This window comes from Pseudonaja textilis, chromosome 6, assembly GCF_049901715.1.
Source record: "Pseudonaja textilis isolate UNSWEBS1 chromosome 6, rPseTex1.2, whole genome shotgun sequence".
NCBI lineage: Eukaryota > Metazoa > Chordata > Lepidosauria > Squamata > Elapidae > Pseudonaja > Pseudonaja textilis.
The window spans coordinates 7,223,258-7,250,099 of NC_141995.1; the positions used below are offsets into that span (position 1 = coordinate 7,223,258).

General features: G+C 44.0%; 1 protein-coding gene across 1 annotated transcript in view; it reads right to left on the minus strand.

Annotated features, from left to right (window-relative positions):
- Nucleotides 1-26,842, minus strand: part of SLC4A4 (solute carrier family 4 member 4) — a 182,150-nt gene that overhangs the window by 39,385 nt on the left and 115,923 nt on the right. The window contains 8 exon segments of the mRNA XM_087935768.1: nucleotides 1,200-1,388; nucleotides 5,486-5,547; nucleotides 13,807-14,078; nucleotides 15,592-15,725; nucleotides 20,401-20,575; nucleotides 21,865-21,978; nucleotides 24,527-24,681; nucleotides 25,043-25,130. Of these exon segments, the coding sequence (XP_087791894.1) occupies nucleotides 1,200-1,388; nucleotides 5,486-5,547; nucleotides 13,807-14,078; nucleotides 15,592-15,725; nucleotides 20,401-20,575; nucleotides 21,865-21,978; nucleotides 24,527-24,681; nucleotides 25,043-25,130 (1,189 nt within the window).

Sequence of the window (26,842 nt, forward strand, 5' to 3'; positions counted from 1 at the left end):
CTGATCTTGATTCTATCCTTCTGTTAAGAATTGTGTTGGCTTTTTTGGCAGCTGTAGCACACAGCTGGCTCATATTTAAGTGATTGTCCACTAGGACTCCAAGATCCCATTAATGTTACCATGGGGGAAAAAAGGGCACTTTATGAAGAGAGAAGCTCAGTTTTTACAAACTGTTATTATCCCTCCCCAAAAAAGGATAATAATCATTTTTAAAGATACTCTTCCTTTACCTTTCTATCCACCAGATACCATTCTAAATATGGCAAGCCGTTGCCAAAATTCTAATCATTCCTCATTTGTTAATTTGGCTCTGGTCCCAGAAATGTTATCTCTGTGGTTAGGACTCAAATATGTTCGGTACTTCATAAATCAAAGGAGGAAGTAATAAAAAAGAGTTTTATGCAACATACTACCTTTTATCTAAGTTTAATCTTAAGGTTTACAACATTATGCAGTGAACCATGTTGAGTTAACATAAACTTTAAATGCTCAGGTAGTAACATTGCTGTTTGAGCAAAGTTCATATATAAACTTACTGGTTTATAAGGCACAAAGAAGACTGGATTAACAGGAATAAATGAACCAATAAAAAAGAATATTTGTAGCTTAGTGTTGAATTGTTTGGTGCTCTCTTGCAGATGTTTCATTACCCAACTAGGTAATATCAGTAGCACTGATGGTATTACCTAGTTGGGTAATGAAATGTCTGCAAGAAAACAGCCAAGCTCAGATAGCACCCAGGGACCTACAGGAGTGAGTGTCTTTTCCAAATCCCCTTTTAACCAAGTACTTATGGTGTGTGGTTCACAATAGGAAGGTGTGCTGCCAGGATACAAGTGGACGAGAGGTGGTATTCAGCAGGTTCTGACCAGTTCTGGAGAACTGGTAGTGGAAATTTTGAGTAGTTCGGAGAACCGGCAAATACCGCCTCCGACTGGAGATTTTACAGTATTCTTCCCCTGTCACGCCCACCAAGCCACACCCACAGAACCGGTAGCAAGAAAATTTGAATCCCACCACTGAAGTGGACAGACTACCACACTGCCACTCATGTCTGTAGGTGCACCATCCATCCTCCCACTTACTGGCTACAATGAGAAACAGCCGAAATGCAAAGCTAATTCTTGACCTTGAACAAATGGTGCTGGACGTACTGCAGAAATTAGCTGAGAAACCTTATTAGAAATCACACGACTTACAGTGGTTGGGAAATAACGACTGGTCTTGAATTTCTTCAAAGCCATGGAGCATGTGTAGGTTCCCAAAAAGAGGATGCAGGACATGAGTGTGATGTCAGGGACATATTTGCAATTATTCCCCAAGAGCTCTCCTCCAAACTTCAAGCATTCCTTCTTGGTCAGGGATGACCATTCAATGGTATCATTGTGCTATAAACACAAAAGAGGAAGGGGGAAAAAATGGCATCTTTAGAGCAAACATTCTCGTTTTCTCCCTCCATGCTAGATTCTCGGATCACGTGACCTTGGGACACTGCACTGGTCATAAATATGAATCAGCTGCCAAGCACCTGAATTTTGATCGTGCGACCAGTGGGATTATGCAACTGCGTGAACAGTGATCGTAAGTCCTTTCTTTTTGCAGTGCTGTTGTAATTTGGAATGATCATTAAGTGAATGATTGAGTGAATGGTTATAAGTTGAGGACTACCTAGAACAATATGGCCTTTACTTTTCAGACATTATGGAGCTGTAGTCCCAACATGCTTGAAAAGTTGCCTTTGTATAATGCGTGTGAATCCCAGCATTTTATGAGTGCCCCTGTCAGAGTCTGAATCCGAGGAGGAAGACAAACAGCGGACAGGGCGTGGGAGTGTGGTTCCATTGGCTGTGGAGGAAACTGGGGAAGAGCAAAGACCGGCTGGGCAGAGCAGAAGAGAGGTAGAACAAGGCAGAGGGAGTTCAGAGGAAGACCCAGCCCCCCGCCCTCTTGATCCTAGGGCATGCAGAGAGGAATGGAGAAGGGAGCAACATGGGTTGCGTGGCTTACGGGGGAGGAAAGGGCCCTGATTCCCTTCATTAGCCACAGCTGAAAAGGGACTTTAAAAGAGATGCATGTGGAGTGAGGCATCTGATGGAAACAAATGTGAGTTTATCTTCTGTGTACTTTGGTTATCTGTGTTCCTGGCATCCTCCCAACCATGTTGAGTTATTGCTGTGCCTTCACGTCTGGAATTCCTTCTCCTGCCCTGCTGGACTAATTATCTCGTTTTGCCTTGTTTGGACTTATAGTTACAGTTTTTGTTGACCATGTTTTGGACTTGATTCTCTGCAGCCAAAGGCTGTTCCTGGGAGAGTTTCTCTCCAGCCAGAAGATAACCAGGACACTGGGGGCAAAGTTGGAGCTAATAAAGGGACTCCTACTGATTATCTGACTGTGTTGCCTTTGTGCCATACCCTGAGTCATCACAGAGTAATAATTAATTAATAACTTTGGGACACAGCAATGGTCATTAATATGAACAGTTACCAAATACCTGAATTTTGATCATGTGACCGCCAGGATGTTGCAGAGGTCTTAAGAGTGAAACACGGTCATAAGTAACATTTTTCAGTGCCACTGTAACTTTGAACAGTCACTAAATGAACTATTGTAAGTTGAGGACTACCTGTACATAACTCAACCTTCTGAATGCATGGATATTCCTCCCCTGAGCTACCGCCTATTCAACTGGGAAGAATTTTTAATAGACTAAAAGTGATAAAAGCATTCACAGATTCTTTGCATCAGTTCACAATTTTCACAGATATCTTTTCAACAACATAACTGTACAGCCCAGAGGGAGCAAAAGAATTTGACAAAATTCTCATTTTTCCACTCAGAAGTGATAAGAGCATCCTCTGTGATCTGTGTGTTGTTGTTGCACTGCTGATTTTATAAAAAAAATGCATGGGTATATTTTATATCGACTAATTAAATTTCTGAGCCATTTGATTTTGGTACAGCTATCCAGCTGGGTCTACCAATGTGGTTGGGTTTTTTTTTTTTTTAAGGTGGGCACATTTTGTTTTAAAAACTGCTGTAGCCAATTGTAAGTATTATTTAGTTATGGTTCGTCACATGGACAACCAGATTTGGGTTTGGCATTTCTGTCTGCCTACCGAGCCCTTCCCAAGAACTTGCGGTATAGGCAGATGTTATTCAATGATAAAAATATCATTGCAGGATGTAAGCTGTTGCAAGCAAAGCTGCCTTCCGCAATTGACTGAGAGTGAATTCGTCAATGCCGATAGCGTCCAAGTAGTGCTTTAGTGGTGCTTATCTTGTTTTGTTGTGGATATTTTGATATTAACCAGGTGATGGAATGTGCAGCTGGAAAGTGTGTGTGTGTGTGTGTGTGTGTGTGTGTGTGTGTGTGTGTGTGTGTGTGTGTGTGGAATCTCAGCAATCACTTTGCAGCTTTCAAGCACGGGGGCAACACATTCCAGAAAGTGGCCCAATTTAAGAGGCTGCATAGGCCTTGCTACTTCTGTGCCTGTATGGAATTATCAATAAAGTTATACTCTTGGTAAAATAGTATAAAATTGGTAAAAATTTCTTTTGCTGCATTTACCAATGGGATGGTTGACAGGTGTGGAAAAAAAGTTAAATTATTATGTCTGCCGACCTAGAAATAAATCCTAAAGACCTCGGTGGGATTTACTGCTGAATAAACATGTACACAATTGACTGTACACAAATAGCAATAGCACTTATATACCACTTTACAGTGCTTTACAGTCCTAAGCTGTTTACAGCATCTTGTCTGTCAGAGTGTTTGAAGCATGACTACCATTATGAAACAACCCAGGAGCAAAACACAGCTCACAGACTTAGACATTTAACAGCAGTTTATATTACAACAGTTATATACAGAAATACATGTGGTAGGCAAATATCTTCTAAGTAAACAAACTTCTTCTTAACTGTACACATGGAGAACTCTGCAATGAATTCTGGACACAAGGAGAGAGAATACACACTCTATAATGGCTGCCTTATATAAACACCGATTAAAGGGGTAGAACCCATCCCCAGTCTTAAAGGGAAAATACCCATGCTCTGCTGAATCACCATTTCCTCGGCCTAACATTGCATCAGACTTATAGCATCTGGCAGCTATTATTGCTGCTAGTCAGCTCTTAAATCTTAATACTTCAACACTGTCCCTGATAATTTGGGCTCCTCATTGGATGGAAGGCTGAGTCAACCTTGAGCCTGGTGAGATTCAAACGGCCAAATTGCAGTCAGCTGGTAGTCAGCAGAACTAGCATGCACTCTAACCACTGCGCCACCGGGGCTCATCGCTTTGCGCAGGTAGTCCTCAACTTATGACCACAACTGAGCCCAAAATTTATGTTACTAAGCAAGAAATGTGTTAAGTGAGTCCTACCCCATTTTATGACCTTTCTTGACACATTTTGCCACGCCCTTGTTGGAGTCTGATTCTGAAGGGGAGATTGAGCAGCTAACAGAGAGTGGGAGTGTGGCTCCAGTGGCTGTGGAAGAAAGGGGGGAAGGGCACAGGCCAGCTGGGCATTCAGAGGAAGACCCAGGGCCATCCCCTCTTCATCCTAGGACACCCAGGGAGGAATGGAGAAGGGAGCAACATGGCTTACGGGAGAGGAAAGGGCCCTGAACCCTTTCATTAGTTGCAGTTGGGAGAACAGAATATAAGTAGGGCATTTGCACACAGCTCCTTGCTGGAAGCAAAGTGTGCATTACCTTTGTCAAGGCTTATTTGAGTTTTGGCATCCTCCCAACTCTGGTTGTTGCCTTATCTTGTGAAAGTCTGCAATTTATCATCCTGGCCTGCCGTGTTAATTACTTTAGTGTGGTTTGTGTTGGTTCTTTTTAATTTCTAGTTATCTTTACTTTGGGTTCGGACTGCATTTTGCTCCCTTTGTAGACTGTTTTTGGAAGAGTTTGATATCCAGCCAAGGATAATTGGACATTGGGGCCCAAGTTGGAGACATTAAAGGGAATTTATTCTACTTTTGTGACTATGTCATTTTTGTGTCACGCCCTGGGTCATCACACATTTGTTAAGCGAATCACAGCAGCTGTCAAATTAGCAACACAGTTGTTAAGCGAATCTGGCTTCCCCGTTGACTCATCTTGTCGGAAGGTTGCAAAAGGGGATCACATGAGCCCGGGGACCGCTCCAACCGTCACAAATATGAGTCAGTCATCAAGCACCTGAATGTAAATCACGTGATGCGGCAACGGGCGTAAGTGTGAAAAAAAAAACAGTCGTAAGTCACTTTTTTCAGTGCTGTTGTAACTTTGAATTTAAGTCACTACGTGAACTGTTGTTAGTCTGTACTGTGATTTTGTTCAAAATACAGTAATCCTATGAAACAGGTGTTAATTCAACTCGGGAGATTAAAGCAAAATAAGACAAAAGGAAAGAGAATGTATTAAAAGCAAGCAGCGTAATGGCACTGGGCATAACTATTTCAAATATTATAACATGATTTCTGCTTACCATTATTTCACTGAGCGAAGATGGGGATAACATGACCGTCTCATTGATTAACGAACTATTCACTGTAAGAAAGAAAGAAATGCCACTCTTTGAATATACCACTGTAAAAAAAATAATGAGGGAAAGCTGCAATTAAGTTGAAACGCACAATCCCTCCCACCTCCCGAAAATTAAAATACAGTTAAGCCTTATAATCCTCTTATACTAATCAGTAATCAGAAGCATCAATTATGATCCTGCATTATATACAGTAAAAAGAAGTTATTATTCTATCACTTGTGCTTCTTAACCATTTGCTGAGGGAAAAATAAAGAAAAAACACAACAAGACTAATTGACTCAAATTATGTTGATGCCTGAGTGACAATGGGGCGACAATACTTCCCAGTGTAAATTCATCATTAGAATTCTTACATCACCCAGGAGATGAAAGTGCATTTTTATCTACACTGAAAAGCTGAACTATTAAATGTTATGCCATGTTATCCTTTTCCTTATACAGGCACAATAGTGTGAACAAATGGCTCAGCTTCCAATTAAGAAAATGGGGTGGCATTTCCATTCTCTGGGTTCAAAAGGAGAGCCTCTGCCCCCCAAGAGGTTCAGCAAAGGTTGAACCATAACCGCAGCGTGCCTTATATACAGAGAAAACAAAAGCACCTTTTCAAAGATTTTCGGTATTCATTCCAATTGTTAGAAAACCTATTTTTGTTTAACAACCCTCCATCTTAGGTGAGATTATGCTAAGAACTAAGGAAAAAAAAACAGGATAGAATAGGAAAGGAAAGAGTAGGGTAAAAGGAAAGGAAAAAGGAGAAAGGGGGAGGGAGGAAGGGAAGGAAGGAAGGAAGGAAGGAAGGAAGGAAGGAAGGAAGGAAGGAAGGAAGGAAGGAAGGAAGGAAGGAAAGAAAGAAAGAAAGAAAGAAAGAAAGAAAGAAAGAAAGAAAGAAAGAAAGAAAGAAAGAAAGAAAGAAAGAAAGAAAGAGGGAGGGAGGGAGGGAGGGAGGGAGGAAGGAAAGAAAAGAAAGAAGGAGGGAGGAAAGAAAGAAAGAGGGAGGGAGGGAGAAAAGAAGAAGGGAAAGAGGGAGGAAGACAGACAGACAGACAGACAGACAGACATGAATATTTCAGTTTAGGGCCTTCGTGGAAAGCAGGGGGAAGATATTTAAAGTCCTGGGACATTTTTATTTCCACCCTGTCTTGCTCATTTTTGCACCATGCAACACTTACAATTTTTGCCTGTAAAACCAAGGGAAAAGCGGAACACTTGAACAGCCCAAATATACCCACGCTTTACAGAAAGGAACTAAATTAGCCTGCTGATCTGAAAATCCTTCCCAGTTTCCACATGTAGGAAAAGAAGAAAGAAGGAACGAAATAATCTCCTCATTGCAGCAGGCAAAAAGTAAATGTTTTCCTGCCCGGTCATGCCTGATGCTTTGGGGCACGATGCTCATCTCTATTTCTTGGCCGAGGGAACCGGCGTTGTCCAAAGATGCTTCCACGGTCATGTGGCCAGCATGACTATATACCAAAGACGCACAGAACGCTGTTCCCTTCCCACCCAAGGGGTACCTGTTTATCTACTCGCATTTGCATGCTTTCAAACTGGTAAGTGGGCAAGAGCTAGAGCAAGCAACGGGAGCTCACCCTGTTGCGGGTCTCAAACCTGGTGTCAGGGTTCTGACAATAAACCCACCCACCCCCATTCGAATCATGAGTCCCTAGCCTCATCTCCCAGAGTTTAAAAAAAAAATCATTTATTAGGAGTCAACATGTCGGCGTTACCTGGGTGCAGCTGACACTGAGACACAACATTTATCTCACCCTTGACTTTCCCCCAGCCCCTGGATGTATATTCTCCAATGGGACACATTCCTAGCCAAGAATCATCAATCATGCTCTCCAGTAATAATCTTGCGTGCCAGAAGCTTCACCCGCCTAGCAATTTATCTATGAAAATATTTAAGGTATGCATCGCTCCCCCCACTCCCTTTCTGCTCACAACTCTAAAAGACCAGAGCTAGGGTGGGTAGAGAAATATTTTTGAGTTGAACACCTGGGCCATCAGCTTTCCAGATGACAAGCTCAGCAACTTTAACCCCTGAGCCATCATGCCCCCCACCCCCCGGTTGCATCAGGGCCATGTGCTAAAACCTTCCACCAGGTTCCCAAGAGCACAGACCAAACCAAACCAGGAATCTTTTAAATTCATGTCAAATCCACTAGAAACACTTTGGTTTTAAAGGCACTGGCAGTGAAGTCAAACTTTCCTTAACGCTGGGAACAAGAACAAACACGGCATTGTCTCTTTCTATGCTGTCCTTAAACCAGCAATTTTTAAAAGTCGTGCCCATCCCTAGGGGGAACATCAACTATAAATTCACAGGGAAGAAACCGAAGGAGGTGGCTGTAAATCTTTTCTTTAAAGGCAGCTAGACTGCTTCTCTCTTTGCAGCCAGCCAGCCTCCCACACGACAGCGTTAATCGGTATGGACTGAGGAGCAGCAGGAGACACTGTAATCCAATCACGAAATCTGGCAACTTCACGGTGTTTCTTTTCAGTGGAAGAATTTCAGGCTCAGTTGGCAGCACCTGTCAAAAAGAGCAGTAAAGCTGCTGCCTGGGACACAGGGGCCAGCCACGTGTGCCGTTTGAGCTTGAGCAGGCTCCACAGGATTGTCTGGGACGCTACCCATCCTCTTTACAACCTGGGCGGTGGCTTTGTGGTCCCCGAAGCAGAACATCCAGATTCAGTCACAGTTTTGTCCATATAGCATTGACCTTGGGGGCTCTCTCAAGTTTCCTCTTTCTGCTATGTATTCTGTTCCTGTGTAGAGGAACAGTGATTAATATGGTGCGTGTGTGTGTGTGTGTTGTGGCCTGTTGACCGTTGGCTGTTGGATCTTCCAGCAGCCAAGTCAGAGGAGGAGGAGGCATGGGGGTCAGCATCAGGACAACCTGGGAGCTCCAAGGGGGAAGAGGGAATGGAGCTAGCAGAGAGAGACAGAGAGAGAGAGAGACAGAGAGAAAGAGACAGAGACAGAGACAAAGACAAAGAGACAGAGAGAGAGACAGAGAGACAGAAAGAGAGAGAGAGAAAGAGAGACAGAGATAGAGAGAGACAGAGACAGAGAGACAGAAACAGAGAGAGATTGACAGAGAGACAGAGAGAGGGAGAGACAGAGAGAGAGACAGAGAGAAGGAGAAAGAGAGAGACAGAGACAGGGAGAGGGAGAGGGAGAGAGAGAGAGAGAAAGAGAGACAGAGACAGAGTGAGACAGAGACAGAGAGACAGAGGTGGAGCCTGGGCTGTCTTATCAGCCCTCAGATGGAGAATCAACAGCCCCCAGGTCTGGAGGTGGCTGATGAGGAAGAGGAGGAACAGCTGAGCCCAGTGCCTGATGTGCGGGTGCTTGGAAGGCAGAGGAGAGGAGAGCAGGGGAAATCTATGGGCCGGTCCTTGGGACGGAAGAGCCACCACTGCTAGCGAAGGCCCACCCTAGCTCTGGAGATGAAAGGCGGGGGGCGGAGATGAATAGATGTGGCAGACAACTATTCATCTCCCGGCTGGACTTTGTTAGCTTGTGTTGAGAGAGAAAATTTTTGCCGGGGCTGCCGGCATTCCTAATAAAGGGAAGTTTTGAGTTCTCGTCAGAAGGTTTGTTGTGTTTGGGGAGCTGGGTCAGAACATTGTGTGCATGTATATATATATATGTGTATGTATGTATGTATATAGCATGAAAGAGCGCACAGAAGAGCAACAAAGATGATAAGTTTGGAGGTGAAACTGTAGGATGAATGCTCAAGGGAACCATCAAAGAGAAGGCTTAGGGGTGACAGGACTGTCTTCTTGTAGTCAAGGGGCTGTCATAGAGCAGGGGGAGATTTATTCTCCAAAGCACCTGAGGGCAGGACAAGAAGAAACAGGTAGAAAGAGATATAACCTAGAATGAAGGAGGAATTTCCTGACAGTGAGAACAATTAATAAATGGAACAGCTTGGCTCCCAACGTTGTGGGTGCTTCATCCCTGGAGGTTTTCAAGAAAAGATTGGACAGGATAGTATAAGAACTCCTGTCTTGAGCAGAAGGGTTGAATTAAAAGAACTCCAAGGTCCTTTCCTATCCTCTTTGATTCTATCATGCGAATGCTAGTGAGACCTAGCCAAGCACCTTCACGCCATACTTCTCTGCTTGGTAGAACTATTAAGACTTCCATTAGTTTTTATGACGGCCTTCTTCATTTTATATTGCTTCTTTATTATATACAGCATGCTTGTGAAGTTGTAAGTTACTCTAGGGCAACCCCTGTCAATTCATTTAAAGATGAATTGATTGAATGATTAAAATCCCTTCTCTCTCTCTCTCTTTTTTAAAAATCCTTAATGAGTTAAATAGTATAATCACAGAATACTGGAGCTAGAAGAGGCCATAAAGTCAAGGCCGAGAATCCAAATTAAAATGTTCCCAGCGGGTGGCAGTCACTTGAATACCCGCAGCGTAAGGGAGACCATCTCTGTGGAACTAGTTTCAATGATATATTTTAGAATATCAGAAGGATATTAGACAGGGCTTCAGAGGGGTCCTGTCATGCCCTTGGTAGAGTCAGACTCTGAGGGAGAGGAGGAACAGCTGACAGGGAGCGGAAGTGTGGCTCCGGAGGTTGTGGAGGAGGCTGGGGAAGGGCAAAGGCTGGCTAGGCAGACAGAGGAAGAACCAGGCCCATCCCCTCTTCATCCTAGGACACGCAGGGAGGAACGGAGAAGGAAACAACTTGGCTTATGAGAGAGGAAGTGGCCATGATCCCCCTCATTGGTTGCAGCTGGGGAGAATAGTATATAAGAGAGACGGTTAAAACGCAGTGTTGCCAGAAGCAAAGCGTGTTTTATTTTTGGTCTGAAGTTATCTTGGTTGGCATCCTTCCAACAGACTGTGCCTTCTTATCTCCTTGAATTTGGTAATTACTTATCCTGGCCCGTTGTGGAAATTCCCCTTCATTGTAGTTTGTTTGGGTTTTTTATTTTACCTTTATCTGCTCATTAAATTCGGACTGTATTGCTTTCTTTTGAAGACTATTTCTGAATTAGTTTTATCTCCAACTGAGAATTATTGAACAGTGGGACCAAGTTGGAGGCATTAAGGGACATATATTTACGTTTTGGATTTTGTTACGTTTGTGTTACACTCCAAGTCATCCTAAGTCCCACATTCTTCTACTGGAGTAAACAAGAGCAAGAGTTCACAAATAATTCCAACAGGAAAATAGGGACACTATAAAGTGAATTTGTGGTGTTCTGCTTAGGATTATTATATTTGGACAACTCATGGCCACAACTGAGACCAAAATTTATGTTGCTAAGTGAGGCATTTGTTAAGTGAGTTTCCCTGACCTTTCTTCCCACAGTCGTTAAGTGAATCATGGCCCATTTTGGATGCAGGGAAGTGCAGGGCGCGCACAGGGGCTCGGGGAGGCTGAAAAACGGGCCTCCCAGAAGTTTGGGAAGGCCAGAAATGGCCCCGTTTCTGGCTTCCAGAGAGCCTGCGGAGCCCAGGGAGGCTGTTTTCACCCTCCTGGAGGCTCAAGGAAAGCCTCTGGAGCCCGGGAAGCGCAAAACGCCCCCACCCGGCGTGGTGCTGGAAGCCGACTGGGCCACGTCCACCATGGCCACACCCACCCAGCAACAGGGCAGAGAACCCATTGCTAAAAATGTTTTGAAGCCCACCCCGACCCCATCCCTAAACTGGGATTAGCTCGGACTCTTTTTCTTCCAATGGGAAGAGAAAACGAATGGGACACACTGTTGAAAAAGACTTATGAAGAAGAAGGAGGAGGAGGAGGAGGAGGAGGAGGAGGAGGAGGAGGAGGAGGAGGAGGAGGAGGAGGAGGAGGAGGGAAATATGTAATTTATACTTTCCGCTTCATAGAAACCATCAGAGGAGATATTGTGAAGTTAGATTAAAAACGGAATCCATCCTGGATGGTCAAAGCAGATGTGTGGCCCAACTAAGGTACCCCCAGAACGATCTGGAAGCAACTCACACATCTGAAAGCAACCAAGGTAAGAAAGGCTGGGTTTCAACTCAGAGTTTTACAATGACCTTTGTAATTCCTCTTCTGGGTCTAAGATTTCATTAGGAGCCATCCCAAAATGCTATATTAGTAGTGAGCAATCTTCCTACATCTTCCTGGTGAGAAATCCTTCTTCGACATCTTCCAGATGGACCTGAAGTCATTTGGAAGACTGTACGTGCCACCTTTGTATTTAAGGCGTAATTGAAAAGCATCCAGCAAAGGTCAACTTGGGCAAACAGGTAAGGTTCAGAACAGGATAACAACTCATCTTCCTTTTTGGCAGGAGACCAGATACTCAAGGTTTCTTTTTCCTTTTACCCCTGCCAAAGTCTGATTCACCTCAACTTAACAGCCATTATCAGATCACCTGTGCAACGTTATTTAAATTTTGTTTTTGTTTTTTAGTCCTACATTTTTCAGCCATAAGATTCATTGTAATGCTGAAAAGATGCCTTCTACGCCAACTTCAACTGTGGGTTTTTAAAATCTCTCTCTATAAAAGCGAAATACCACTCACGCATCATCACAAAATCTCCAGAACCGTAAAGCCTACAAACTTGAAATTTGGCACTCTTGGCTTCAAGGTGCTCGCTAAGAAAGGATTTTTCGAAATGACCATCAGAGCATTAGTATTTCCTATATTTTATTAACACGCTCTGATGCTAAGGAATTCTACTCCCCTTCCCCACCTCAAAAGAAATCTGTTCCAAATGCAAAACACAAGCAGAGGGGAAGAATTTCAGGTTCAGAGCACCAAGCAGCTTTAGTCCAGAACAGTTAAGCTAAGCCACGCCCAGTCTCCTTGCTGTCTCCTTCTTGCTCATACAGCAAATACTGTTTCTATTTCCAAACAGCCCTGAATTCTCTCACACACTGACAGGACGCTAGCCAGATGAATACCGATGGATGCTGGTCAGTAGAGGCACAATTTTTTCCCCTTATTTTCCTCCCACAAAACTAAGCCTGACCACATAGTTCCGTAGCAAAGCACAGGTATTGAGCTAGTTATAAATATTTTATGGTGTGCTGGTTGGCATGCTTTAGATTTCTGCAACTTCCAACTCCCACAATCCCCTCTCTATTCTTTCTCAGCAGAGACCTGTATCATGAACTATTCATCCAATCACTGCCTCTGAATTACAGTATAAATCTCCCTTTACTGTGAGACAATAAAGAGCAATTTTCTTACACTACAGGTCTATAGCTTCTTCTAGAGAGTTTATCTCAGGCCACAGGTACAGGTAGACCTCGAATTATGAATGTAATGGAGCCTGCCCATTCCATTCGTAACCCAAGGATTTGTGGGAGTGAATCTCGTAACTTGAACGAAATCACTCCCTCCTTTCGCCCACGCATTCGCTAATTGAATGTGAAGCTTGTTAAGTGCAATTAGGTATTTCGGAGTGAGGTGGGGGGCTACTGATGGAACAGGCCACCTGCCTAAGACCACCCAAGGCTTCCTGACCCCTGAAATACCTCATGCTCCCCACAATTGTTTCACCCCACCCACCCAACCTGCTGCGCAGGGTCACTTTTCTTGTGAAAATCTAGCAAGCAGCCTCCTCTCCAGCCTCTCAGCCATGTGGGCCCCTCTGCAGTTCCGTTTGGGCTTCCATTGGCCTCCCCCGACCCATTGCAGGCCGAAATGGAGCTTCTGAGGGCTGGATCCATCCCCTGAAAGCTCCATTTTGGCCTGCAACATGCAGGGGAAGGCCCACGGAGAGCCGAATGGAGCATCCAAGGGCCAGATCCGGCCCCTGGAAGCTTCATTTTGGCCTGCAACAGATGGGGGGAGGCCTGTGGAGAGCTGAACAGAGAGTGTCAGCAGGCTGGATCCGCATCTCAGAAGCTCCATTTCACCCGGCAACCTGCCAGGTGAGGCCCACAAAGGCTCAGAAGGGTGCACGTGGCTGAGAGGCTGGAGAAGAGACAGCTTGCTAGATCTTCACAAGGTAAGTAACTTGGCACAGCAGGTTGTGGGGAGAACAATTATGGGGAGCAAACTTCCGAGTGGCAAATACGCACAAGGCCACAATTAGCTATTGGGGGCAAAACTCACCCTCCTGGTCCCACAAATCTAATGGAACAAGGATGAACATTTGGTACCCGAAGCTTTTGTCTGGAGGGATGACAGCCTGAGACTTCAAAATAGGGAAGCAAGAAATCGCGGTTTTGTTAGAATTTAATAAAATAATTATTTATTAAGAATTCACCCTTCAAACAAAGAAATAACGTTTTCCACCCTTACCTGGATCTGGTGGTTCGCAGGTACAGGAATAAAGTGTAATATCATTCACTTTAAAATGGGAATTAATGGGATAATAATCGGCAAGTTTGATCATCTTCTTGAAGGCATCATAGATGAAGATGAAGCTGATCAGAGAAGAGAAGCCTTCTTCTGTGAACCGGGTGAAGTACTGAACTAAGAAGCTAGCATCGGTAGCAACCAAGATCAAACACAGGAAGGCTGACCACAAGCCGATCCAGAGACGAAACTCCATATAATCAAAGCCATGGTCTCTGCAAAGGAAGAAATCAAGTGAGACTGAAAATAAAGACGATGAAAGAGGGGAAAATAGCACACAACTACTTAAATGGTAATACAGGTAGTGCTTGACTTGCAACCTTTCGTTTAGTGACTGTTTTATTTATTTATTTATTTATTTATTTGATTTGTCAATCGCTTACAAGATAATAGATATAAGAATAAACATGAGTAAGAATACAGGAAATAGGTATGAATAAATGGGGACAATTGGATAGGGATGGTAGGCACGATTGTGCACTTATGCACACTCCTTACAGACCTCGTAGGAATGGGTATTCTCTCCCATTCTCTCCTTCCTTCCTTCCTTCCTTCCCCTTCCCTGTTCTCCTTCCTTTCCCTTTCCTTCCTTCTTTTATTTTTTATTTGATTTACTTTATTTGTCAATCGCTTACAAGATAATAGGTATAAATATAAACATGAGTCAGAATACAGGAAATAGATACGAATAAATGGGGACAACAGGACAGGGAGGGTAGGCACGATGGTGCACTTATGCACGTCCCTTACAGACCTCTTAGGAATGGGGTGAGGTCTACAGTGGATAGTTTGAGGTTAAAGGAGTGGGGGTGTTAGAGGATGTGACAACAGAGTCAGGTAGTGCATTCCAGACATTGACCACTCTGTTGCTATTACTTTCTGCAATCAAGTTTAGAGCGGTTTACGCTGAGTTTGTATATGTTGTGTGCTCTTGTATTGTTGCGGTTGAAGCTGAAGTAGTCATTGACTGTCAGAACATTGCAGCAGTTAATTTTGCTTAAGTCCAACCGTAGGCGGCGTAGTTCTATTGTTTTTCACACCACTGTTGCAGCGTGTCATCTGATCAAAATTCAGACGCTTTTCAAGAAGAGATTGGACTGCCATTTGTCAGAAATGGTGTAGGGTCTCCTGCTTGGGTGATGGCGGGGGGGATTGGACTAGATGTCCTACAAGCTCCCTTCCAACACTGTTAATCTGTTAAAAAAAACCTGGTTCATATTTATCCAAAAGGTGCTTTTTCAAGAGGCAACTGGACTCTTTATTTTCCTTGAAGATGTTTTGCTTCTCATTCAAGAAGCTTTTTGGAAGAGAAGCGAAGCATCTTCAAGGGGACCAAAAAACCGAAGGAAGTCTCCAGTTCCCTCTTGAAAAAGCACCTTTGGGACAACCATGACCTGGATGACTGAGCATCTCCATAGACATTTGGCTCATATTTATGACGGTTGCAGTGTCCCTGGGTCCTGTAATCACTTTTTGTGACCTTCTGACAAGCCAAGTCAATGGGGCAGCCAGATCCACTTGCTTAGCATTGGAAGTGTGAGGTTCAATGCGGTTGTAAGTCAAGCATTTATATATTTTGGGGAATAACTAGTCATTCCAGAATTGAGGTCCTTCAGAAGGGCAGGCTGGGAATCAAGGAACTGAGGACGCTTCCAAGAATAGGTTGCTATACATTTTTCTATCAGAAATCGCCATGGTATTGCCAGCCTCTCTTCCTTTCAGACTTACTTGCTAAAGTTAAATAAAAGCCGTTCGAAGACCAAAACAGGTCCAGTGCTGCTCAGAATAGTAAGTGGCTGGCCAGCAAATAGACAAAAAACAGCTCCTGTAACGGCTGTGCCCAGAAAGCTTTCCAACACACCCTAGATGCAAACAAAAAACAAACAAAAAACAAGCAAATACATCCATCCATTTCATTAAATTCATTCCCACGCCATTGTTTTAAATACACAGCATGTCCCACCAGAGACAATTCTGGACCCCACGAAGCAAACTTCTTTTCCCATTCCTGGAAAGCAGGGTTATATGAGGTTCTCTGTTGTGACACTGCCGTTCAGAGGATGAACAATAAATTAGTTTAAACAACAGGCTCTGCCTGGGCCTTAGCTCCTTCTTCTTCTTCTTCCTATTCCATTGGGATAAAAAATATAGAACTTCAGCATGCACTCACAGAGCCAGTTGTTAAACTGGTTGCAGCCGCCCGCTGGTAGGAACTCAATCCAAAACAAGCAAACACCCTATCTCCCTTAAAGATTGAATGGTACTTTCATTTCCTTTCTGAAAGCTGCTCTTTTTATTGTTTCCCCCCCTATTTTTATCCTTGTAGTTATTTTAGGCTTTTATGATTCATATTTATTGTGTTTATTCAGTAGCCTCTGGGGCGTTTACATCAAAACTCAGGACCAGGACTCTGTAAATAAACAGATAAATCTAGCGCTTGGTTCAAGGCATTTAACGTATTCCCTGCTCAGAAAGAAGCCAGTTTTCCAGGAAGCGCTAAACCTTGATTGAAGCCATCCCCACAAGCCAAAACTACTTGTATCACTACTACCTAACATCCTTTCCATCCTCATGAGCCAAAACACTGGACGAGCAATAATAGTTTCTGTACCCCAAGTCCTTCTGAACCATTGCAGATCTGAACTTATTAGCACACGAAGAACGAAACACCAAGAACGCTAACACTGCTCCTCAGATAGACATTCTTATTTGCAGAGATAAAAAATAACAATAACACACAAAAAAAATACATCTCGGGATTTAGTGGGACTGTGTTGTCCCATTAAATATAAATAATAATGGGCAGTTTGTTCTGCAGGGAAGAGGCACTAGCGTGAACAGAGGATATCCAAGTAAGACAACAACAGTATTTCTTGATTGTGTATGCTATCAAGATGAGGTAGGCTGGTTGATTTTGTGGTGTGGAGACAATATCTTGGTCCTTAACACCAGTAAGACCAAGGAGCTGGTAGTGGACTATATAGAAGGAATAGATCAGACATCCAGCCAGAGGTGGTATTCAATAGGCTCTGACCAGTTCTGGGGAACCGGTAACGGAAATTTTGAGTAGTTCGGAGAACCGGCCAATCCCACCTCTGACTGGCCCCACCAACCCCATCTATTCCCTGCCTCCCATTGAGTCCCAGCTGATCGGCTGGGTCTTCTTTGGTTGCCCTGCACAGGAGAAGGGAGCTGGAAAGCAGGTGGGGAGGGAATGGGGATTTTGCAGTATCCTGCCACGCCCATCAAGCCACACCCACAGAACCAGTAGTAAAAAATGTTGAATCCCACCACTGCATCCAGCTCTTGCTTATCAATGGAGACTTAAGTGGAGCAAGTGGCCAGTTTTAAGTTTCTGTGTTACCCTAAAAGAGGACCTGACCTGGGGTGCTCACCTTGCAGCCCTGGTCAAAAGGGCCCAGCAGAGATTATATGACCTGAGACTTCTAAGGAAACAACAACTGGATGAAAAACTGCTGGTGACCTTCTACCGCTGCACCATAGAGAGTATTTTAACTTACTGCACCTCTGTATGGTTTGCCAATTGCACAGTGGCAGATAGGAAAGAACTCCAGAGGGTTAACATCATTGCCCTGAGGATCACGGGCTGCCCTCTCCCCTCTTTGGAAGAGTTTTATAATTCCTGCTGTCTTAAGAAAGTTCAAAACATTCTGAAAGATCTGTCTCATCCTGGGCACCCTTTTTTAAAAAAAACTATGGTAATACCGTCTGCCAGATGGTAACTATTACCATCTGGCAGATGGTACAGGATAATAAAAACAAGGACAAATAGGCTGAAAAACAGCTTCTATCCCACAACAGTAACTATATTGAATTCTACTGTATAGAGCAATATTAATGCAATATCAGGGGCTTTCAATTCAAGGATGGGTATTTGGGTTTTATTTTTATAGCTATAATGTACACTGTAGATGGCATTTAATTTCATTGTACAAGGTACAATGACAATAAAGTAAACTAAATAAAAACTAGCAGGGACTGTGTCTGATTTAGACTCCTATGTGAAAATATATTTTTGCACAATTCCCTTTGCATGTGTCTGTGGGACAAATCCAACCTCTAACCTTGTGGTGATTAAACAAGTTAAAACTTCCATATCTATATTATTGGTTGGAGCTCCGAGCTTAGCAACTTGGTTGCAAACATTTCGTCCCCATTCGAAGAGACCTCTTCAGAGCGCTTCGGATTTTGTACAATCCCAAAAAAATCTCCTCGAATGGGCACGAAACGTTTGCTACCAAATCACCAAGCTCGGAGCGCCAACCAACAACATAACAACCAACCTGAGCTATTAATATTCAAAGACATTTCAACTTCCAATCAACTAAAGGTCGCACAGCAATGATGTACATCAACCAGTACTGTACAATGATTAAAATCTACCTGAAATCTACAGGACTAGTGGAGGAGTCTCCAACCTTGGCAACTTTAAGCCTGGCGGACTTTAACTCCCAGAATTCCCCAGCCAGCAAGGACTTACGACCACTTTTCAACCTTTTGACTCTTCCTGCATCCCCCAAAATTCAGAGGGTTGGCAACCGATTCATATTTATGACGGTTGTAGTGTCCCGGGGGAATAACACAATCCCCTTTCGTGACCTTCTCACAAGCAAAGTCAATGGGAAAACCCAATTCACTTAACGACCGGGCTACTAACTTAACAACTGCAGGGAATCACAACTGTGACAAGAAAGGTCATAAGATGGGGCAAAATTTACGATTGTTTCACTTAGCAATAGAAGTTTTGGGCCCAATTATGGCCATAGGATTATCTGTATTGCAGGCAAACTTACCCACAGCCTGGAGTTTGATCCTGATGGCTCAAGGTTGACTCAGCCTTCCTTCCTTCCTTCCTTCCTTCCTTCCTTCCTTCCTTCCTTCCTTCCTTCCTTCCTTCCTTCCTTCCTTCCTTCCTTCCTTCCTTCCTTCCTTCCTTCCTTCCTTCCTTCCTTCCTTCCTTCCTTCTGGGTGGGTAATGAGAACCCAGACTGTTAGGGGCAATAGGCGGACTCTAGAGAGAGCTGTAAAACACTATGAAGAGTGATATATATCTAAAATGCTATTGCTACACTTGCCTTCTTCAAATAGCACTCTTAATAAGCCTGGATTGCAACTTCTATTAGCCTCACTCAGTTTTGCCAATCGTGAGAACCAAATTACTTTGGTAGCTAGAAAATTCTTTTGGCTTTTATGCACCAGAATAGCCTGAGCAAAAACAATGGTCCATTTGTCTACACTGACCATCAGCAGTTCCTGCTGGTTTTGTGATGGGAGACTGAACTCCCTGCAAAACATGTGCCCTAGCATTAAGATCATTTAAAATATAAAAGACAATTTGATAAGGCAGAAAGTTTGGGCATGTGGAGGACAGGATTTCCCGTCGCTCCAGTTGGGAATTCAAATCATACGCCTGTAGACCATTCCAACTAGGCATGATAGCAGCCTTCCAATATTTGGAGGGCTGCCACAAAGAAGTGGGTGGTCAACCTATTTTCCAAAGCACCAGCAGACAACACAAGAAACAATGAATGGAAAGTAATCAAGGAGAGAAGCAAGCTGGAATTAAGGAGAAACTTCCTCACAGGGAGGACAATCAACCAGTGGAACAGCTTGCCACCAGAAGTTGTGGGTGCCAGTGACATCTTCATTGCCCAGGAGACACTTGAGGGGGCTCCTTTTGTGCCCCTGTTATTTTTTCCACACCAAGGTGGTACCTATTGGTCTGTTCGCATGGTGTGGCCTGTCGGCCGCCGGCCCCTCCAACAGCCGAATCAGAGGAGGAGGTGGCGGTGTGGGAGTCAAGGTCAGCATCAGAGTAACCTGAGAGCTCCGAGGGGGAAGAGGGAATGGAGCTGGCAGAGAGAGACAGAGAGACAGAGGCAGAGCCTGGGCTGTCTGTCAGCCCTGAGATAGAGAGTCAACAGCCCCTAGGTCTGGAGATGGTGGATGAGGAAGAGGAGGAACAGCTGGGTCTAGTCCCTGTTGTGCCGATGAGCAGAAGGCAGAAGAGAGGAGAGCAGTGGAAATCTATAGGCCGGTCCTTGGAAAGGAAGAGCCACCGCTGCTAGCAAAGCCCCACACTAGCTCTGGGGATAAAAGGCAGGGGACGGAGATGAATAAGTGTGGCAGACAACTATTCATCTCCCAGCTGGACTTGTTAGCTTGCGGCAAGAGAGAAACGTTTTGCCGGGGCTGCTGGCGCTCCTATTAAAGGAATCTTTGAGTTAATTTCAGAGGGTTTGTTGTGTTGGGGAAACTGTTTTGTCACATTTGCATGCTTTCGAACTGCTTGGTTGGCTGGAGTTGGGACAAACTGATGGAAGCTCTTTCTGTCGTGTGGCTTGGACTCTCGGGTTTCGAACTTACGAGCAATGAAACTATTCAATGGTCCTCTGACTCAGTTTCCTAACCACGTGAATCATGGCAGCCCCATGCAGTGTGGGATGAGGCTTCAGGCCAAGGTGCGTTGCCCAATTCCATCCTGTTGCAATTGGCTTCTTCAAAACCGTGACTCACTTGCATGTTCTCTGTCGCATCTCCCAGCAGGCCTCCGAAAGTGATGGCGTTGGTTACCGTCGCCAGGTAAATGAAGAGGATAGCAGAGAGGGCTTGGATGTTGAAGGCATCATAGAAGTCGCTGGCAAAGAAAGGGGCCTTCCTCTTGATGTCTTTGATTAAACCCCCAAAAAATCTAAGAAGAAGAAGAAAAAGAGGAAGTATGTGATGACCCGGAGTGTACCACAAGCATAACAAAATCCAAAACGTAAATAAATGTCCTTTAATGCCTCCAACTTGGCCCCACTGTTCAATAATTCTCAGTTGGAGATAACACTTACACAAAAATAGTCTTCAAAAGAAAGCAATACAGTCCAAACTTAATGAGCAGATAAAGGTAAAATAAAAAGCCAAACAAACTACAATGAAGGAATTTCCACAACGGACCAGGATAAGTAATTACCAACTTCAAGGAGATAACAAGGCACAGTCTTTTGGAAGGACGCCAACCAAGATAACTTCAGCCCAAATAACACATGCTTTGCTTCTAGCAACACTGTGTTTTAACCATCTCTCTTATATACTATTCCCCCCAGCTGCAACCAATGAGGGGGATCATGGCCGCTTCCTCTCTCATAAGCCAAGTTGTTTCCTCCTCCGTTCCTCCCTGCATGTCCTAAGATGAAGAGGGGATGGGCCTGGTTCTTCCTCTGACTGCTCAGCTGGCCTCTGCCCCTCCCCAGCCTCCTCCACAACCTCCGGAGCTACACCTCCACTCCCTGTTGGCTGTTCCTCCTCTCCCTCAGATTCTGACTCTAACAAGGGCATGACAAAGTGTCACAGTGACATTAGTCCACATGGTGAAGGAGAGCTTGGAAACAGCATCCCAAAACATAATTTGAGGGCTGTTCTAATGGCTTCCCCCAAGAAGGATGCGAGTATAACACTATCTGAAGGAGGATTTTATTTTATTTTATTTTTAAAAATTGATCATTTACAGGTAGTCCTTGATTTATGATTGCATCTGAGCCTAGAATTACGATCGTAAGGTATTACGGTCAGAAATCAAGGCGTCATGTCATCAGACCTGAGAGTTTTTTGGTAGCTTTTCGGCCACATTTGCTAAGCAAAGGCTGCAGTTTGCAAGTTAACACTATGCACATTAATTGAATTTGTTTTCCCCAATGGGAAATTTGTTTGGTTTTTTGCTGGAAACTGAACATAAATGCTGGATACCACAAAAATCAGGGTCATGTGATCACAGGATGTTGCAAATGGAGGTGAAAGTCAACCAGTTGCCAAATGCCCAAAATGCAATCACATAACTGGGGATGTATGTGTGCAGTTATTGTAACTCCCAAAACAAATTGTAAATAGTTCCAGGGAAGACTGTTGTAACTTCAAATGGTTGTTAAGCAACTGGTCGTAAGTCAAGGACTACCTGTGTAACACACGAGCAAAGATATATGAATTTTTCTCCCTTACTTGCCAGTTCGCTGCAATTCCTCACAATCCCCGTGTCCCCCTCCTCCATTTCCTCCCTCGTGAGGGGTATCTCCATTCATCTGGACATTCTCGCCACCTGCGTACAAGTTTTTCCTGGACGAATAGAAAGAGAACAGAACTGAATGTACACGTTTGATGCAAACATCGCACAGGTACGCAGGTACACAGGCACACAAACACAATTACCCAGACATGTGCAGGGGGTGGGAATCAAAAATCCTAGCAACCGGTTCGCTGCCCAGTTGCTGGGTGGGCGTGGCCGTGGTGGGCGTGGCCTACTGGAACTTCCGGGAGGGCCGTTTTTCGCCTTCCCATGGGTCGAGAGTCTTCCCCCGGGTCTCTGGGAGGGTGAAAATGGCCTCCCTCGGGTTCTGGAGGCCCTCCGGAAGCCGGAAACAGGCCTGTTTCTGGATTTCTGGAAGGCCCGTTTTTCCCCCTCCCAGAGCCTCCATTGCAAACCCTGCACTTACCTCCAAGAAAATGGGCCGTATGGAGACTCTGGGAGGGGAGGAGTCGGGTGGGTGGGGCCAGCCGGTCGGTTCAAATACCGGTTCAGCAAACCAGATGCAAATTTAACATCCGGTTCACTCAAACCAGTCCAAACCAGTAGAATCCCACTCCCGGACATGTATGCTTAGCTTTCTGTAATCTTCAGAAATTACATTTGGTCTTAACCAGAGGTGGGATTCTACAGGTTCGCACCTATTCATCAGAACGGGTTGTTAACATTCTAAGCAGTTTGGAGAACCGGTTGTTAGAAGAAATTACTGGACTAATCCTGTAAGGAAGGCAGGAAGGAAACGTTCTGGTGTCGCTTACAGAAACTGCCTCTCCGTTAACTCTTATTACATTCTTGGCAAGACTAGACTTCCTGTCTCAGGAACTTCTCTGGAGTTTTTTTCCCCTCCTTTGCTGGTACTTTGCTTGTGTGGAGTGACCATTCCAAGTTACAATGGCACTGAAAAAGTGACTTATGACCCTTTTTCACACTTAGGACTGTTGCAGCATCCCCACAGTCATGAGAGGCCAGGCGAGGAGCTGCGTGCCTCGATGTGAGTGATGTTGAGTTGGCCACACCCAGCCAGTCACATGACCACCAAGCCATGCCCACCAACTAAGCCACACCCACAGAACCGGTTGTTAAAAAATTTGAATCCCACCCCTGATTAGTACTACTGCGCAAATTCACTGCATGAGGTGGGCAGCTGTGCAAATACTATTAACAATGTGAACTAACCTGTCCTGTGTAGAACACCGGCTCAAGCAATGATACATTTTAGTCATATTATTTTTTAAATGATCTAATTATGTTTAGCCCTCTCTGGCTGTTAATTCCCCTAACATTTGCCTTTTGATAAACGGTTTGTGAAAGAATAAAAATACTATTTTAAAAAAAATTGCCCTTTTTTTTTTGCACTGATGATGTTACCTAGCTAGGTCGTGAAATGTCTGCAAGAAAACAATCAAACTCAGAGAGCACAAAGGATGCCTGAAAGTTGCCTTTTCCTTAATGTTTGGTTCACAGATTTTTTTTTTTTAAAGAACTGAGATTTTGTAAATTGTATTACATGGTACAGAAATACTTTTAATATTTAAAAAAAGGATACCACAAGCAGAAAGTCCACCTCTGGAAAAAGGACGGTGTTCTTAATCTTTTATCTCCAACAATAATTGGAATGTGCATTTTTGCATATCCAAACTTTTATCAAATATAAGCAAAATTCATGCCACAAAAGTTGTGGTGACAACGGCATTGCTGTAAAGCAATTTCTTTTTTCATTTTGCAGATGACTGGAAGGTAAAAGAATCCATAGATTTTATATGAGATGGAAGTTGTTTTGTGACTCAGAGAGGTGGGGGCTGGTATAAAAAAACCCCCAACAATGCTAAAATCCACACCTTCCATCTGGCATTGCTGATCCTATGGAGAAGTAACTTTGGGAGAGTTCAGGAATAAAACACTCTGCTCTTAAGGATGTTGCCATTTTTTTGAGTCAGTCACTTACCTTTCCTCAATGCTGTTTTTCCTATTATTATTATTATTTTTTCCTTCACTTTTCCCAAGAAGGAAAGATTTGGGCATAAGACCTGATTTTTTTTCTAGAGCCATTACATTTACCACTTTTTAAAAGTCAATGTCAGCTTCCATCCTCAAGATCAAGATTGTTAAGGAATCTGAAACGCACATCCTGGAGAAGACAGTATCGTCTTCTTCAGACAACCATTCACGTAACACATATTTAGGTCTACTGTTTATCCAACCACCAGATTATTAATGAACAAGTTCTCTCGTTCTCTTCCTCTTCCTCTCTCTCTCCCTCTTTCTCTCCCCCTCTCTCTTCTTCTCCTTCTGTCTCCCCCTCCTCCTCCTCCTCCTCCTCCTCCTCCTCCTCCTCCTCCTCCTCCTCCTCCTCCTCCTCCTCCTCCTCCTCTTCTTCTTCTTCTTCTTCTTCTTCTTCTTCTTCTTCTTCTTCTTCTTCTTCTTCTTCTTCTTCTTCTTCTTCCTTCTTCTTCTTCTTCTTCTCTTTCTCTCCCCTCCTCTTCTCCTCCTCTCTCCTCCTCTCCCCTCTCTCTCTCTTTCTCTCTCTCTCTCTCTCTCTCTCTCTCTCTCTCTCTCTCTCTCTCTCTCTCACTCAATTACCTTTTGTCAGAAGACGGAAGAGACTTGGGAGGCTCTATCCTTATGGCGGGATCCCACTCCCCAGGAGGAAGCACAATTACTTCATCCAGAAATTCATCAATCCCAGCGATCAGGTCCTGCCTGTCTTTGGCTTTGTAGGCTATGTCGTGAAATACCTATAAAGGGATGAATGAATGAAGAGATCAGATGCAGGAGAAAAAAAGGCCATCTAGATATTTTTTGCAGAGATTTATACCATTATATTCATCCTATTTAAGTAACACCCATCTATATGTCCAAATGAAGCCTTCATTATCTGTAAAGAATTATTTGAGCTGGAAGGGACCTTGGAGGTCATCTAGTCCAGCCCCTTGCTCAAGCAGGAGACCCTATACTATTTCAGATAAGGGGCTGTCCAGTCACTTCTTAAAAACCTCCAGTGATGGAACACCCACGATTTTTGAAGGAAAGCATTAAAAGTTTAACACACCGTGGTCTCGGGGAGACTACACACATATTGGCACACAGGAAAATTACCTCATCCGACATCAAAGTGGCAATGGAGCGACCAATTTCGTGGTAGGATTTTGCTTTGCCTTTTGGGCCCAGCAAAATGAACAGGAACCTGAACCCCAGGAAGAAAAGCAGTGTTATTATCATGTGGAAATCCACACACATCGTTTATTAAGATTGTTTACTCAAACGAAAAGCAAATACAAAGGAGAAAAAATAGCAAAAAAAGAGGGAATGGTTAGATAAGAGAAGGCATAGCCTCCAGCCACATAATGGATGGAGAATAGAGGCTCAGAAGGGGCTGTCCTGAAATACTCAGACTGTAAAGAAGACAGAGTAAGATTTGTACTTTCGGACTTGCAAGATTCTGTTAATATAACCTTGCAATGAATGGAATTATCTCATCTGGCTGGGTTTCCTGTCTGAGCTACCTGTGAAGACTGACAGTTTGGTGATGGGAAATAATTTCAAAGAGAAGCAATAGTCTCACAGTTTTTTTGCACCAGTGAGGAATACCTATAAATTAGCCCATACGACCATCCAAGACAAAATAACTGAGCTGGAAGGGACCTTGGAGGTCTTCTAGTCTAACCCTGTACCCGTGATGGTGAACCTCTGGCACACGTGCCACAGGTGGCACGCAAAGCCATTTGTGCCGGCACGTGAGCCGCAGGCAAACTTACCTCACTGAGCACGCGCACGCCTTCCGGGAATTTTCTGCCTGTTTGAGGCCTTTTTCAGCCTCCCGGAGGCTTGAGAACAGCTTCTGCAGCCTTTGTAGGCCGAAAAATAGGCCCGTTTTCGTCACTTCCGAACAGGCCTATTTTTTGGCCTGCAAAGGCTGCAGGAGCTGTCCTCAAGCCTCCGGGAGGCCGAAAAAGGCCTCAAACGGGCCAAAAATCAGCTGGGAGGTGCAGTGCAGGTAAAGGGGCAGCGGGGGGATTGCGTGCGCATGCGCAGGGGGGCATGGAGGATTGCACATTGCCTTCTGGGTGCTACAAGCCCCAAAAGGTTAGCCACCACTGCCCTATACCATTTTAGACAAATGGTTATCCAATCTCTTCTTAAAAACTTCCAGTGTTAGAGCATTTACAACTTCTGAAGGCAAGCCGTTCCACTGACTGTTCTCAAGGTCAGGAAATTTCTCCTTAGTTCTAGGTTGCTTCTCTCCTTGATTAATTTCCAACCATTACTTCTTCTCCTGCCTTCAGGGGCTTTGGAGAATAGGTTGAGCCCTTCTTCTTTGTGGCAGCCCCTTAAATATTGGAATAGTGCCATCATGTCACCTTTAATCCTTGTTTTCAACAAACTAGATGTATTCAGTTCCTACAATTGTTTTTCATATGTTTTAGCCTCCAATCAGACATTCAAGCTAATGTGCAGCTGTCACATAAAGATTAATTCAATCTCTCCAGGTAGGGACATCACAAGTTAGCCAAGTGATACACTCATGGCCATAAGCTTTGCCCAGGAGGTTTCTTTAGATTAAAACCAATGACTTCCTTCTCAAAAAAAAAAAAAAACAAATTCTCTCTCTTACCTTCTTCCTCATTTTGTTGCAACAACAAATTTCAGTGACATTGGCTGACAACTACTATGCAAATACGTGCTATGTGTGCAATTCTTGGAGAAATGAAAGCTTTCACTGTGATACTTTGCAGAAGCCAACGGCATAAATTATTTATTTTCAATCAGCTAATTAGAACTGCCATCTAAATAAATAAAGAGGTTCCGAAGAAAGCAAATGGCTATATTGCAACAAAGTAAATGCCATGGTTTTTTTTTAATGAGAGCAAACAGCAAACTCAACATGAGGGAAATTAA